Source organism: Ptychodera flava, chromosome 6 (assembly GCF_041260155.1).
Source record: "Ptychodera flava strain L36383 chromosome 6, AS_Pfla_20210202, whole genome shotgun sequence".
Classification (NCBI taxonomy): Eukaryota; Metazoa; Hemichordata; class Enteropneusta; family Ptychoderidae; genus Ptychodera; species Ptychodera flava.
In genome coordinates this window covers 29,003,732-29,019,497 of record NC_091933.1, presented here as the reverse complement: position 1 = coordinate 29,019,497, position 15,766 = coordinate 29,003,732, and the positions used below count along the sequence as shown (strand labels likewise).

Below are 15,766 nucleotides of genomic sequence, written 5' to 3'. Positions count from 1 at the left end.
TGGCTATGGCTGCCTGGCTCGGGCCCGGCGAACGCACTGCATAATCATCAATATGTTGAATGTCTACATGACTTGATTATTTAATAAAGAATAACGGTAGGTGATATTACTGTACATGTGAGCTAGCTTAACCGAGCGGCTGTAGAGCTCTGCAGGGCTTTGGTCCGGCTTGGGCCCGTTGTCCACCGCTGCACAGACAAGATGGAAAGGTAAGAAAGCTTTTCACCGCCCGATTTCATAAATCAGCGAAATTCACAAACTCTGAGCGTTTCCGGTGATAAAAACTGGTCAACGGTCAGATGGTTGCATAAGCAATCGATCGACTGACCTCTTTTGCCTAAAATCATACCTTACCCTATGCTACTGGCGAGAAATCGTCCTGAAATCGGCTGGGCACACCAACCCAGCGCCGGCCATTTTGAATCAGCTGCATGCAATGTACGCGTCCAATGAGAGAAGAGCGACAATACGTCATCTGCCAAGGGTTGTATGCAGGCATGCAGCTGATTCAAAATGGCCGGCGCTGGGTTGGTGTGCCCAGCCGATTTCAGGACGATTTCTCGCCAGTAGCATAGGGTAAGGTATGATTTTAGGCAAAAGAGGTCAGTCGATCGATTGCTTATGCAACCATCTGACCGTTGACCAGTTTTTATCACCGGAAACGCTCAGAGTTTGTGAATTTCGCTGATTTATGAAATCGGGCGGTGAAAAGCTTTCTTACCTTTCCATCTTGTCTGTGCAGCGGTGGACAACGGGCCCAAGCCGGACCAAAGCCCTGCAGAGCTCTACAGCCGCTCGGTTAAGCTAGCTCACATGTACAGTAATATCACCTACCGTTATTCTTTATTAAATAATCAAGTCATGTAGACATTCTACGCATTGATGATTATGCAGTGCGTTCGCCGGGCCCGAGCCAGGCAGCCATAGCCATTCGTGTATAATGCCAGTCAACATTAGGCCTATAGGCCTACACTAATATCACGTACGGTGATTCTTTTATTGAATAATCAAGTCGTATATAGACATTCTACATATTAAATACGATTATTATCCCAGCAATGTGCCAAACGCCTGTGATGCCAGGCGTATATTCAAGCAGAAACACAGGAAAGTGAAGGTGACGCCGCCGCCGGAACATCAATGACTGCTTTGAATTTCACGAGTGGAGCTAGTGTAAATCGTATCCGTCGAGAGCGTGGGTTTCTGTTCAACTTCAACCCATCCAGGCAAGGAAGTCGTAGGCGAGGGTCAAATAATCTTACATCCAGATACAAACGAGAGAAGCGAAGTTGCTCGGTACAGTGCATTTGCTTAGCAGATCGTTTTGCGAATAAGGTGCCAACTCCATCCGAAAAACAGGCATTGTACCAAGCTGGACTTGGAGGTAAGAAGATCGAGTTTTGTCTTGATGATAATGAACAGGAAGTCGTACGAAAACTCACTGATGACGAGTGCGGATTCCCTCAGTTAAAAAACTGTGGTGGCTTTGAACTTTTACAGTGCACGGGCAATCGACGTACTTTAGACGTTATAAGCTGCAAGTGGTCGATAAAGGAGCTTAAAGCAAGGTTTGGTTCACAAGTCAAGTTCTATTTGCGACCGATACAAAAAAACCTAAGTGTGAAACCTGTGAAAGATGTTGAAACTCCCGATTTGAAGGAAGTGTGCCATGGGTGTAAGGGAGAGTTTCCTGTTCTTGAATTACGCCAACATCTGGATATTTGTACTGCTATTGACGATGTCATCAATTCAAGCTCGAGCGAGGATGACCTGCCAGCAGTTTTTGAAGTTTCTCCTCAAGAAGAGACAGTTGATTTGACAACAGACGTCACTACGGAGGTAAGACTCTCCCTGGCAATTTATGTACCTAATGATTTTTGTTTTGAAAAGAAAACCATTGCATTGATTTGGCCAGCTGTCTCGTTGTATGATATATCTTTCATGATCCATCTGTTAGTCACACAACAGCACACAAAATACAAATAGCCATTTTTCAAAATGTTTATAATAATAAACGACAGCAGATAACCTGTATTCACTCATGTGTTAAACATGGAATGGTTAGCTGTCAATTTTTAGTAATATTCAATGAACAGTAGTAACATTGATTTCAATAAAATGTAACTTTGAAGAGATATATTCAGTACTACTAGGAAATTCATTAATTCATGAAATTTGGTCTACAAAGTCACCTGATCCAGAGAAGTCACTTTACTTGAATCATACGACAAAATCTTGTGTTTTTGTACATTGTACTATTCATTGTGAAAAGACAGCACTTGCTTTCCCACAAAATAAAACGTTACAAACAGTTTTATGAAATTTGACCTCAAATTTTTATGTTTTCTAACTTTCAACTATGCATAGAAATGCAAAATAATTATGTTCCAAAAAATGTGAAAGAGTTATGCAATAAAACAGATTGCTCTTGAAGGAAATCGTAGGCACATTCACAGCGGCAGACACAGTACTATGAGGCAACCCAAAATAATATATGTGTTTCCAGTAATCTGACTGATCCTAGAAAACCACCAACCCAGGAAATTTTTCATATTTGGGAAAATTTCCGTAGAATTTTTAAAATTTTACCTTTATTTTGTGTGTTCAGTCAACAAATAGAAAAGCTCCAACCCACCTACACTTATTTTCAGAGGGCAAGTAATTTGCCATGAGGAAAACACACCATGAAATACATATATACATCTAATATTTTCAGCAATATGAGCTGAATGGTTTCTGTTATATTCTGTTTTTACTATGTCTAAAGCTATTGTCCACACATGCATATTGAATTTCTTCATGATACAATCTAATATGATTGCCAAGTTGCCGTTTGTTATGACTCTTTCATACCCATTCTCATAATGTATTGCCACATCACACCACACTAGGTTAGGTAGATTTAGCTTCAAATAATTAATAAATAATTAAGTAATACCATTTATGCTTGGTACATCAACATATCAATATGCAGTGTTTTCTCCAGGTTTCTCTGACGGGGGAATGTCCCTTTTGCTTAAAACTTTAGGGGTGTTTCAGTTCTGATTGAGGAGGACTTTAATAAATTATGCAAATTTTATTTATGCACATTTAATTTTGTTGAGGTATTTGCAAATTAACATTTAAGTGTAGGTCAAATATTAACGTAAAAAAGTATCCTGTTTCTTGTTCTTAGCTGTGTAGGAAATGTTTTAATTTATTAGAAGCTTACACTGATGATTCTCATTTCATTCATGGAAGTTTACACACACTTCAGTAAACTGGAAACAAACTCTGGGATGTACATCAATATCAATCTCAAAATCTTATTGCAGGTGGTTAAGGGGGATTTAGTTGAGATAATGCCAGAAATGCGCAATTGTGCACTCTGTAGAAAACGCTGAATATGAGTTTGATACTTTCTCAGCCATTTTCCGGATATGCTTTGACCAAATTCACTTCACCTTGATTTCTGTCAGTGGTTTCCAACTTAATCAGCCAAGCCAGGACTATCTCATCAGTGACTTGTTTAATGTTCATGATAGCTCATTCATGATCATGAAGTATCTGAACACTTGTTTAAATAAGTATTTTCCACATATGTTATTACAACATGATTTCGGCATATTGCATTCATAAATCCAAACAACCTGAGTAGACCATGTAATGCATAAGATATTTTTTGAAATAGCCACCCAAGGAGCCCCATGACAGTCAAGCCATGCCATGCCATGCCATTCTGTGCATCAAACATTTTGAATGGCCTAACTGCTTGTGCTGCCATTTTTGTATTTATTCTATTTTGTCTGGATTAAACTGAAAATACATTGATTTGCTGAACCATGGCTTGCACATTAGTGAGATCAGAAATCGTTTTGCACTTGAGTGTTGTACCCCCAATTTTGATTACACAGATGGAGCAGTGTGGGAAAGGTTATGTATGACAGTGATGACAAAGTGGGAGGATTTGCTTAATCAAATCACAAAAAGAAAAAATGATTTCATGATGTATTCTTCTGTAGGACCTGGATTTTCTTTATAAATATACCAATGATAGCATTACTGTAGCATGTCTGTAAGGGAGAAACTACTTAACTGACAATGTGCCATTGCTTATCGATTATGACGCTACGAATTATGGGTATACTGGTAGACCGGAAGTGGGGTAAAAACAGACGATGCCTATTCTTTAATGCATAACATTCTCACTTTTGGGCAAAAACAATCTAAATACAACCTAAATACATTTACATGTATTACATTCAAAAAAACACCCAGTCATATATATAGGACACACTTTGGTTAGTGTTTGGGTGCATGGTTAAAAACTGCTATTGATTCATTTCTGACAAAAAATTGGCATTTTTCCTGTGATGAAGCGGGCGAACTGAACTTGCAGCTGCAGAGTGCGGTACCAATGCAACACGCTGGTGAAGGCTGTATTTAGCGATGATACCACAAACACAACTAATTTACATCTCTGTTATTTATTTGTCATTTCTATATTGCTAGTTTAACAGTATATTTGAAAAACTTTTGAGCGCCACAAAAGAAAAAAGGTTGCTCTGCTGTAGGTTCATGTTCTGGGTCCGACTACATTTACAGGCTGCACACGGTAACTCTACGCGCCACTCTCAGAAGGACGGAAGACCTAAGGACGATTCACATGGTGATGCTATGGCTGCGAAGGCTTTCCGCAGTCATTCTACTTGGCTCAACCAATTTTTTTTAAAAGTACGGTTGAGCTGGCAATACAGAAATGACTTAATAAGTAACAGAGACCTAAAATAATAGTTTCTACACTAACTTTTCGACAAACAATACTCAGCCTTCACCTGATTTTGTTAGTACTGCAATACTACACTGCTGCATGTCAGTTCGCCCGCTTCACTGCAGGGAAAGTGCTGATATCTGTCAGAAACGAAACTGCAGTTTTGAACCATGCGCACGCATTAATCCAAGTGATTCCTATATACAACTGTTTTTGTAATGTAATGAATGTATTTAGGGTGTATTTTGATCACTTTTGCCTCAAAATAGGCGTCGTCTGTTTTTTTTTAGCTCATTGGCCATATATATATGGCAATACTGGCTATTAGTATAGGTGACGAATTTGACCTTTGACCCGGCATCTGTATGTATGTACAAATGTATGTATGTCTGTTTGTCCACTCTAAAAACTTGAGAACCGCTGCAACTATCACCTCAGTATTTGGTGTTTAGATTTATTATGGGGTGCAGATATGAATTTGTTCAAATGAAGATGATTGTTCCAAAAATATGCAAATGAGGTCTAAAAATAGAATATCGGTTAAAAGTGTATAATTCAGTGCCCACTTGCCAGATTCACTTCATATTTGATCTGTAAATACCTTAGGTATATTCTATTCTACTGTAATGATTTTGTGTTGATATTTGCCAAAACCTATTTTTAAGAATATTTTTGTTATTTTTTGGTAAAAAATCCATTTCTTGAAAACTATTTGTCAGATTATTTTGACATTAGTGGTCGGTTAACTCATTTTGCTGTCTAAATTGACTTGATTATAATTGCTGATATTTCCATTGAAACAAATCATAGTTTTCCTATGTTAAATATATTTATATCACTTTTCAAACATCTAATCTATGGGAGCACAGTGTCATTCATTGACACTATTTTTGTGTTTTTTTAATCGCATTTCTGTATACCAGTATACCCATAATTCCCAGCATTTCATAAGATTCACAAAAGGTGTATTGACCTTTCAAATGACCCTGTCCCTTGTCAAAGAATGTACAGTAATTGCTGCTAAGACTTGTAACGGGTGTAGGTGTAGCAGATATTTAATTTCAGGTATTCTTCCCATTTCCGTATCCCTGATTTTGAATGTGTGCTACATTATATGGGAACAACAGTTGTATTGACACTCTTTCAAAGTTTGCCTTGTTAATTGTGAACAAGCAAGCGTCATTGACTCTATTTATATTTTGTTTGACTTAATGTTGTTGAGTAATTGGGAACAACTTACTGATGCTACATTTTTGTAATTGCAGTCTCCACCAGTAAGCACAATTCATGGTACATCAGATGGAACATTACCAAATGGTAATGACGAAAACAGTTTGCCAGGGGAACATGATGTTGAGGGAGTGGAAGATGGAAAATTGCATGTGAAACATGCAGTTCAACTGACAATAAAATACTGCAAAGACAATGCAATATCAAACCCAGTTGAAATACTGAGGTATTACCAATCAAAGTTGATTATTGGTAGAGCTTTGGATACGGGGATACAAGTACTTATAAAGAAGGTGATACATCAGTTATCAGTGTGGATCGATTGATGGTTCTTCAGACTGGGTTTGACGAGATTTCCAGTTTGTCTGTCAAACAGCTGTGTACTACTTTAGAAGTTGATTTTTATGGTGAGGTAAGATTTTTATTTACAAGACTTCACATCCAAATACATGTAATACGTATCAATAACAACAATCCAACTCCAGCAAATTAATTGAAGGATGAAAACCTTGTTTATGGAATGATTCTTGCTTTTGTAATTGAATTTAAATTTCTGAATCCTTGAAATGTGTTATTTCTGTAGGTACAACATGCAGTTGTATATTCATGGACAGTGAATAATATATACCCTGTTAGTGACTGTACATGCTGCGAGTTTTCATTGTCTGTTTATTTACCAGTTTTACCTATAGCTAGTTAAATTTTACACCCAGTATTGCCCACAATATCTTGACAGAATACACCAAGTTATCTGATATTGTTCTGCAGTATCTATGATATGCTAATTCCATAGCTTCTTTGTTGTTAATTACTGCTATGATGTAGGTAGTAAGAACATTCATAAGAGACTTCCCTATAATAAATAATGTTTCTTCAATTTCTGTGTCAGAGAGCCAAAGATTATGGTGGCCCTAGGAAAGAATTCTTTTCGTTGATTTTAAGGGAGATTAAGGAAAAGTATTTTGGTGACACATTGAAAGTACATCTGTCAGAAGAATATTATCTAGTAGGAATAATCTTAGGTATGTATGTTATTCTAATATCCTTTATTAAAAGCCACTATAGCAGTAAACTCTTTCACAATCCCTTGCCTGCAGGTCTTTTTTGTTGCATGCTGTCAACAGTACAGCTAAGCGAGGCAAGGCAGTGTGTTGGTGCAGCCAACACACACTGCCTTGCTTCACTCGGCTGTAATGTTGAAGGCATGCAACAAAAAGACCTGCAGGCAGAGAAGGGCTGTGAAAGAGTTTATCATAGTGTGATCATGTGGCAGTCATATTTGAAAGAACAACCATTTCAGACAACCATTCTGAGTTTTGATCAGTTCCCAGCACTGTTATATGATGGCTGATTTCTTTGACACCAAAATTACAATTTAGTATGTACATCACTGGACTCAACATTTAACAGTGTTCGTATGTTATGGATGTAAATGATCTGAAGTGGATTACCTATTATAGGATGATATTATTCATGACTTCTATTATTCCTAAAAAAAACACCTTTTTACACGTTACCAGCTCTCAGTATGCTACAAAATGGAAAGTTGGCCCAGTTCTTGGCAGATGATGTGCGCCAAAGGCTATTTGACATAGAAGATGAAACACCATGCATTGCCAAACTAAAGGATGGGTTGATGACTTTAGGAATACATCAGGTGAGTGTCATAAGAACCAATAAATAGTGCTTTATCCATAAGGCACCAGGACTGAAGTCTGGGAGGCTTGAGGATTGGGCACTATCTGTGTAGTATTGTTTAGGTGGATTATGCAGTGTTTAATCTAGGATGCTCCAGCAAGGGGGTATTGTCCCACTTTGTTCAAGGAGATTTCAATTTTCTAAACCTTGAAGATGCGTATATACTTCTTTTGCAGTTGTGTCATCCATAAAAATTGCAGTGATAGCCAATGTGATCTGTTGCAGTATAAATGATCTATCAATCTATGGTGTGAACTCATTACATATTGTTCTGATGGGAAGTTATGTTGTTTTTCCCACGTAAACTCTCATAGCGGACAAAATTTGAGTAAGCTTTGTTTGAAATTTAAGGGGTCTTTTTCAACTGCAAAAGCACAAGATTGCCCAACTTTCAGTCCGGAATGATTTTTGTAGAGTAAGAATGTTTATGCACGGACTTTGCAAGTTTCAGGTGTTCAGTTTCCTCTAATCCAGTTAGTAGACTGAACCACAGAGATACCTCCATGACTGAACCGTTATCTTTGGCGATGTGTTGTCAGAATCAGTTCTCAACTTTTTGTAGTGACAATTGTCTCACTGTTTGATGTTAATAAACAATAATTCAATATTCATACATGTACTCTCCATTTTTGCAATGATACTTTGAGCAAGCAGGGCCATTCACTTCAAGATCTTTCACGGGATGCGAAAGTGTGTAGAAACATGTGAAACTGTCAAATCAAAGTATCAATAATCCATTTCTTTGCCTGTGACATTACAATACGATTATTGTTATCCTTATTTTTCTGTAACTTCTGTACCCCTGAATTTGTATCTTTTCCAAGTGTTGTAAAGAACAATTCTCTTGAACACATGGTTGATCATGCAACAGGATCATGCATTCAACAAGGATCGCGATAAAAAGTAACTAAATCAAACAAAAATTTATTTTTACAAGACTTTACTTTTTAAACTGTTGATAAGTATTTTGCAGTCACTGTTTTTTTCTAAAACTAAGGGAAGTGAACTAACACATATTTTTCTCAGTCCTCGGCTCATTGCTCGATGGGTCACTCCTTGGACATTCAACTAATGGTGCATGGCTTGTCACATTGTGCAAATTGCACAATCCCACAGCCTAGATGAAACACTGATGTTGTGTCATTTCTCTTACAAACCCAAACTCATATGCCCTATATGCCCCATATGCTGGTTATTAGTTACCAGAAAGAAAGTTTTTATTTAAAGTTTCCTTACTACAAACACAGTGCGTACTGCGTGAAGCAGGCTTTTTACCCAGAAGTGAGGGCTGAAATGTCTGAAGGTTATAGCATAATAGCACAAATCACCTAGTTCTACACATTTTACACAGCCACTTCAATGTGATGTGTGCACTGACCAGAACAATCATTAAAAAAGTTTGATTGCCTTTCTTCCATTACAAATTTCCCCTAATAGGTGGAGACTGTGTCATTGACTGATTTGTTTCAATAATAGGTTTACCATAGTCATACTTTTTTTACAGTTATGTATGGAACTACCTACAATGCAGTACTTATTTCAGCCTAACACATCAAGTGCCTTGACAATCAATAAGTTGAAATCCTTATTGACACCGACCTTCATTGAAACTGGTACAAACAGCAGACGATTTGAAGGAGAGATTTTTGCACTGTTTCTGAAGTACTTGCGTGAAGTTTCCAGTAAGTTTCCAGTCAACTCTGTTCTTATTGTCATAAAGTTGTACTGTCAAAAGCAGCAAAAATAATTTTGACATGTTGAGACCCATTACGAAGTAATTAGCTACTTTTTGTCAAAACTTTTACAAGGTAATTAGTATCATACTGTTACATGCATATATCAACGTGTTCTAATATTGCCACCAGTCACCAGTCACAGACTTTTAACCCTTTGAACCCGGCTCGGACAGAAATGTCCGATGACGTCATAGAGTACCAGGGGGTCAGGGTGCAAAGGGTTAATAGGTACATACTTTTGGTAACAGGTACCCACTGTGCATGCACATTGCATTGACTTTGAACAAATCAGTTGTTTTCAATAACAAACCTTTAATGACAATATGTCATCAACAATATTCAACCTCTGTGAGTAACTTTACATTCACCCAGTGGGTTAAACCTGAATTCAAATGGACCCGGGTACAAACAAAACCATTTGCATAAATGCGCACACAAATACGTGTATTTCCATACACCTTTGTACAAGTGGGTTTGTTAGTTCCCATGGACAAAGTCCTGGAGGACGTATACATTGGGTTGTATGCATGCGTCCATGTGCCTGGACAGATCTCTCAGATTTCTTTTAAACTTGGTATAAGGATAAAACAGTATTACAAACATATACACATTGATTGGTTTTGTGATATGATCCAATATGGCCATAAGGTGACCATTTTGTTGTCATTTTTTCATATGTACAGCCATTATGCTGATGTTCCTCGACCTCCGTCATTCAAACTTAGCACAAAGACAAAACATTATGACTGACACATGCATATCAAATTATTTTGCAATATAATCCAATATGGTTGCCACATTGAAATTTTGTTCTAATTTTTTTTCTTTGGCTGATTTCTGTTAAACTTGGCACAAGTACATGTAAGACACACGATGACTTATATACAATGTATGCATGTGAAATTATTTTCTGAGAATTTTTCAGAATTCAGTGGTGAATATTCCTGAATCTGTACTGGAACCTTAATCCATTTTCATAAGCAAATGTGAAGCACAGCACAGGACCAGATGTCTACCCATGTCCTTACAGTCATTTTTTATTCACCATAGATGAAGTCCTGGGGGACTTGTAGATTGGGCAGCTGATATCTCAGCTATGGCAGGGCTGATTCATTCAAACTTGGCCCAAGGATAATATACTGTGGCATGCATATGCCATCCTTGTTAGGTAACTTAGAGGCAGTTTGGCGCATACCATTGTTAGCAGTGCCAAATTGTTTATAATGGTTTAAAGAAACTATTTTTAGATTGTTCATCATGTTTCACAGAAACTATGAACAAGCTGATCCATTACATGTGACCACAGTGTTCTTGACGCTTTTTTTTTCATTTTTTCAACAGGTGGCAGAAGAGGAAATATAACACTGAATGACATTCTTCAATTTGTGACAGGTGCAGAAGATGAACCAGTCCTTGGTTTCAGGATAACCCCTTCAGTGGAGTTTGTTGAAATGACACAGTCATATCTACCAACTGCAAACACTTGTATCAACAGATTAACACTACCAAGACCAACCATTGAGCAGCAGTTGCTACCAACAAGACAGATGTATGATCTGTATGATTTGGCATTTTCAAACAGATTTTTTGGGAATGTATGATTATGGTTAATTGCAGCAGAGAACAGTGTAAAACATGTACAGGAGGTGGTTAAAAGTTCACAAAAAATGAAAATACAAGTTTTGCGATTTTCATTGAGCTGAAATCAGTGTGAAAGTTGAAAGTTGGCCAAGAAATGTCAATGTTATTGGGTGACTGTGTACAGTCAGTAATGTTTTTCCTGGGCTGTAATTCACTTTTTTGCTGTTTGACAAATCCACTGAATTAAATCTCATTGTAGACCATATTTCCTTGTAAAATCCATAGATTTGCCATAAAACCTGGTGACAATGCTCAGTGACAATGCTGGTGACAGTCCAATTTAAAAATAGTGAAATTAAATCCCAGTGAAAGCAAATGCTTTTTTCCCTGACCAGATTCTGGGCACATGCAGACAGGCTTAAAGAGATTTATTTGAAATTTGGCAACTGCAAGTATAACATACATAAACCATGACTATATTCAGGTCAATTGTTTTGTGTGATAGATCAATGCCAGGCAATTGTTTTCATATTGGCCTCTGGCATTTCTGAGAGTAGGCCATTTTTAAGCAACATGGACAATTGACTTGAGGAAATATTTATGTCTGCTACTACTCGGACGTTTGCCCATTGTTTCTGTCAAAATTGACATAGATTGAGTGACAACAATCTGCAGCCATCTATGGCCATGTTGTTGCATGTGTGACAATTATTACTTCGTGGGGCTCTTGTAAGTGATCCAGTCACTCGTAACTTTTTTTAATATTTGCATTTGATAATTTTTATTTATTATCTTCCTGATTGTTTTAATATTGTTACCTGTCTCATGTTTTAAGGGCTGAAGACCTATGGAGGCTGCACCCCTATTTTATTTACTCCAGATGTTTCTTCTTCTGTCATTTTTTGTTAAGCTAGATCTCTAAAACTGCTGTACACAGCCATTTCAAGCTTGTGGGGCTCATCAGGCCTAATGAGTACTCGTGTACCTGACCCTTTCAATTTTCGTGGATCAGGTAACTTGGCTGCCGGTGATTAAATTCATGTTTTTGATATCCGATTAATTTTGCAAAATCAATGTATCACACCACTATAGGAGCTCTTATCACACCACTAGAGGAGCTAGAGCTTTGTTCCATTTTATTGGTGTATATAGGATCAAAATCTTTTAAAATTTTCTGTATGACATTGGATGGCCTTTGACCTACTACGGAGTATCTCAGCAACAGTATGGCAGTATAGGCTAGATTTTTTTTCTTTTTTGCGTGTGTGCATATTAGAAGTATGGGCGCTAAAGTTTTTCCAAATGTTTTTTTATGACCTTGGATGATGACCTTTGACCTACCTGGTATCTTTACTACTACAGGACCTACATGTTTCATTTCTGTTGCCTGTTCATCATTATAGTATCAAACTCCCCCCCCCAAAAAAAAAATAAAAATAAAAAAAAAAAAATTATGGATTGCCTGGGATGTTTTTTAGCTCCCATATATGCATATGTATATATGCAAATGGGAGGTATTCTTATAAGGTGGAAAAATGTCGTCTGTATGTATGTATGTGTGTATGTATGTATGTACGTATGTATGTATTTATGTATGTATGTATGTATGTATGTCCGTCCACATCAAAATCTCCTAAACCGTAGCACCTACTGTCTTAGTATTTGGTGTACAGGTGCACCTAGGGGTGGAGATGTGAATTTGTTCAAATGAACATGTCAGTGCCAAAAATATGCAAATGAGGGGAAAAAAAGGAAAAATCCTGCAAATGGCTAAAACTCAGTAAGCATTAGTCAGATTTGGTTGAAACTTGGTATGCAGATTTCTTTAGGTATTCTAAATTATGTGTGCAAAAATTGGGATGAAATTTGCATGTTTGTATTTTTAGGGTATTTTTTCCTTTTTTAGTCAAAAAAATCTTGTTCTCTGAAATCGCTCGTCTGATTGCTATGAAACTTAATATTCATGTTCCTCAGGATGACCTTAGTCATGCTTGTACAAATTGTATTGATATTGTCATATTTGTAATTTTGGGGCAATTTTCCCAATTTTTGATAAAAAAAATTATCCAAAAACTACTGATTTGATAGCTTTGATATTTGGTATACAGGTATCTAAGATTAATCTCAATATAATATATTGAAGGTATGTTGAAACTGGCAATTTTTATTTTATTTTTGGGGCAATTTTTGCCTTTTTTGGTCAAAAAAATTTTCTCCTAAAACTTCTGGTAGCTTTGATATCTAGTGTACAGGTTCCTAGGGTTTATGTTAATTAGATATATTTAGAATTAGGATGAAATCTGCAATTTTGTATTTTGGGGGGCAATTTTTTTCATTTTTGGTAAAAAAATTTGTTTCTCAAAATTTACCAGTCTGATTGCTTTGATATTTAGTAAACCAGTTCTTAGGGTTTTTGTTAATAAGATATATTGAAATTAAGTTGAAATCCGGAATTTTGAATTTTTGGGGCAACTTTGCGAAACTGTCAGTGTTACTGGGATATCTTTCATTTTGTATTTTTAAGATTTTTTTTGGTAATTTTATACCTACTGGCACTAAAGAGTATATAATGTGGTGATTTAGTAAGCATTTGATATGGTAAACTGTATTTGGTGTTGAAATGCAGTAAAAAAATCCTGGCAGATTTTGAAAAAATTCCAAACAAATGCCAATAAAAATTTAGCCAGAGAAGGTTTGACAAAAGAAAAGATGGGAGAGCGGGAAAAAAGAATGTACAATGGATTGGATAAAAAAGATAATGTACCTCATCGATCTTCCAGACACCATCCCTTATCAAATGGTCCACCCCGATGTATTTTTGTGCGCAATTAACCATGCAGTGTATTTTAGTTTAAGATGTCAAGTTAGGTAAGGATTCGAAAGGAATAGACAAGAATAGACAAGTTCACCAGAGTTTAACTTTCTCTCTTGTGTCATCATCCTTGTGTAATTGGTTAAGTTTGTAAGTTGTTCCAGATGTGGATGCACCAGCTGTTCTGGAAGAAAACAATGTTTACTTTTCCATGTAGGGTTTCTGAGTTGATGATTGTATGTTGAAATTTCTCCATGTATCTGGTGTATGGGCAAAGTGTAAACATTGGTTGCATGTTATGTATTTCAGTCTGTGTCAAATATTGTAAATGAAAAAATCAAGAAGAGTTTGCTGTGTGCTTGTAAAAGATAACATATTTGTCAATACATAAACTGCCTTGCAGATTGATTGTCTTAAAGATTATCACAGAAGTAGAAAAGGGAAAGAAACTAATCAAATTGCTGTAACAGATTCACTCTCAGTGCCTGTATAGGCCAATACTTGACTATTTTATCATTACTTTCAGCTGTTTGTTATATCTTTGCTACTCTCCATGGGCCAAGGCACACTTGGGGTCAATGTCATCACTCTGTGCCAGTCTGTGTATGTCAGTATGTCTGTATATGTATGTCCATGTTTCATACAATTGTTGACTTGTTTTGATAAATATATGGGAGCGAACAGTGATGTTGTCACTATTTTTTACTTTCTTTTACCCACTAATATGGCTTGGGCCTCTGCATTACTGCATGCAGCTATATTTATATTTAGAATTATCTAGATTAAGTGATTTTTTGTTATCTTTCACTATCCCACTTCTATATTTATGCCCATGCAAGAATCACTTACTAAAAGTCACATTTACTATGAAATATCACCATTTATAATGTTGAAAATTGAGATATGCAGTTAGATGTGTCAGTTCTCATGGTTTCTGGAATTGTAATGACATTTCATGTAAACAAGCAACAATGCCATTATTTTTTTCATTTTTAATGAAAATACCCAATTATAAACATATCTTAGTATCTTGAATTGTTAAGGTTTGTTTTTAGTGACAATCTACATCTGAAAACTATTTGCCATAGAGCTCTTAAATTTGGTAGTAAGATTTGTATTTTTAGGATTTTTTTGTTCCTTTACTATGTTTCTGAAGAGATTGGTACAACAGCAAATTTTGGATTTCTTATTGTAGGGCAAGGCGTAGGCATTATCGCTTGATATTACCCCTTGGTTGTGTAACATTGCTGCTTGTAGGCCATGTCACTTGAGTCTTCTACCCTATGTGTTGTGACCAATAAAAACACTTGCAACAATACAACCAAACCAAGAGGAAAATAAAGCACTAACCTAATATTATCTACTTCATTTAACAAACTTGTTTTAAGTTTTTGCTATTCAAGTTTTATGTAGTGTTATACATTTGATTTAAAGTTAAGGTAGCTGCATGAATATCTCACTTTTAACTCCCATAACTGCCATATGAATAATATGAATACATGGCAAGAGGGGATAATCTCCAAGGCTTAAAAAATACATGTTGTATTTGTATGGAAGGATGGATGGATGTATCAAAATTTTATTTTGTATGCACATGGATTATCAGTTGTGTATTTCAATTTGTTCAAGTGAACATGTTAGTTTCCAAACTATGCAAATAAAGTAAAAAGAAGAACAATCAATGAAATGCTAAAACTAATGATCACAGGCTGCATTACATTGATATTCTTTCCGTAGGTGTACCTTGCTCAGAATAAATACAACTTTATTCATGTTGTGGGAGTCTCTTACATCTTCTGTTTATTAAGAATGCTGTCGTCAGTTTTGTGAAATGTTTGAAAATATTCTGATATGCTTGGTTTGGAGCATTTATATTTTTAATCCATGTTCCAAAGAATGATGTTGAATTGTTCAAATCTGAAGGGAGTCCTTTATGACTGTCTTTTAGGCCTATTTTTA

The 15,766-nt window shown here is 36.3% G+C and overlaps 3 protein-coding genes across 3 annotated transcripts in view; 2 read left to right on the top strand and 1 right to left on the bottom strand.

Annotated features, from left to right (window-relative positions):
• Nucleotides 1-15,766, bottom strand: part of LOC139135425 (plexin-2-like) — a 126,518-nt gene that overhangs the window by 22,996 nt on the left and 87,756 nt on the right. The gene's annotated exons all lie outside the window — the stretch shown is intronic.
• Nucleotides 1,141-6,277, top strand: LOC139136002 (uncharacterized). The gene is made up of 3 exons (XM_070703822.1): nt 1,141-1,839; nt 6,016-6,206; nt 6,274-6,277. The coding sequence occupies exons 1-3, from the start codon at nt 1,141-1,143 to the stop codon at nt 6,275-6,277; spliced, it is 894 nt and encodes a 297-aa protein (XP_070559923.1).
• On the top strand, nt 7,505-11,301 carry LOC139134319 (G2/M phase-specific E3 ubiquitin-protein ligase-like). The gene is made up of 3 exons (XM_070701203.1): nt 7,505-7,637; nt 9,183-9,360; nt 10,756-11,301. The coding sequence occupies exons 1-3, from the start codon at nt 7,509-7,511 to the stop codon at nt 11,013-11,015; spliced, it is 567 nt and encodes a 188-aa protein (XP_070557304.1). The 5' UTR covers nt 7,505-7,508; the 3' UTR covers nt 11,016-11,301.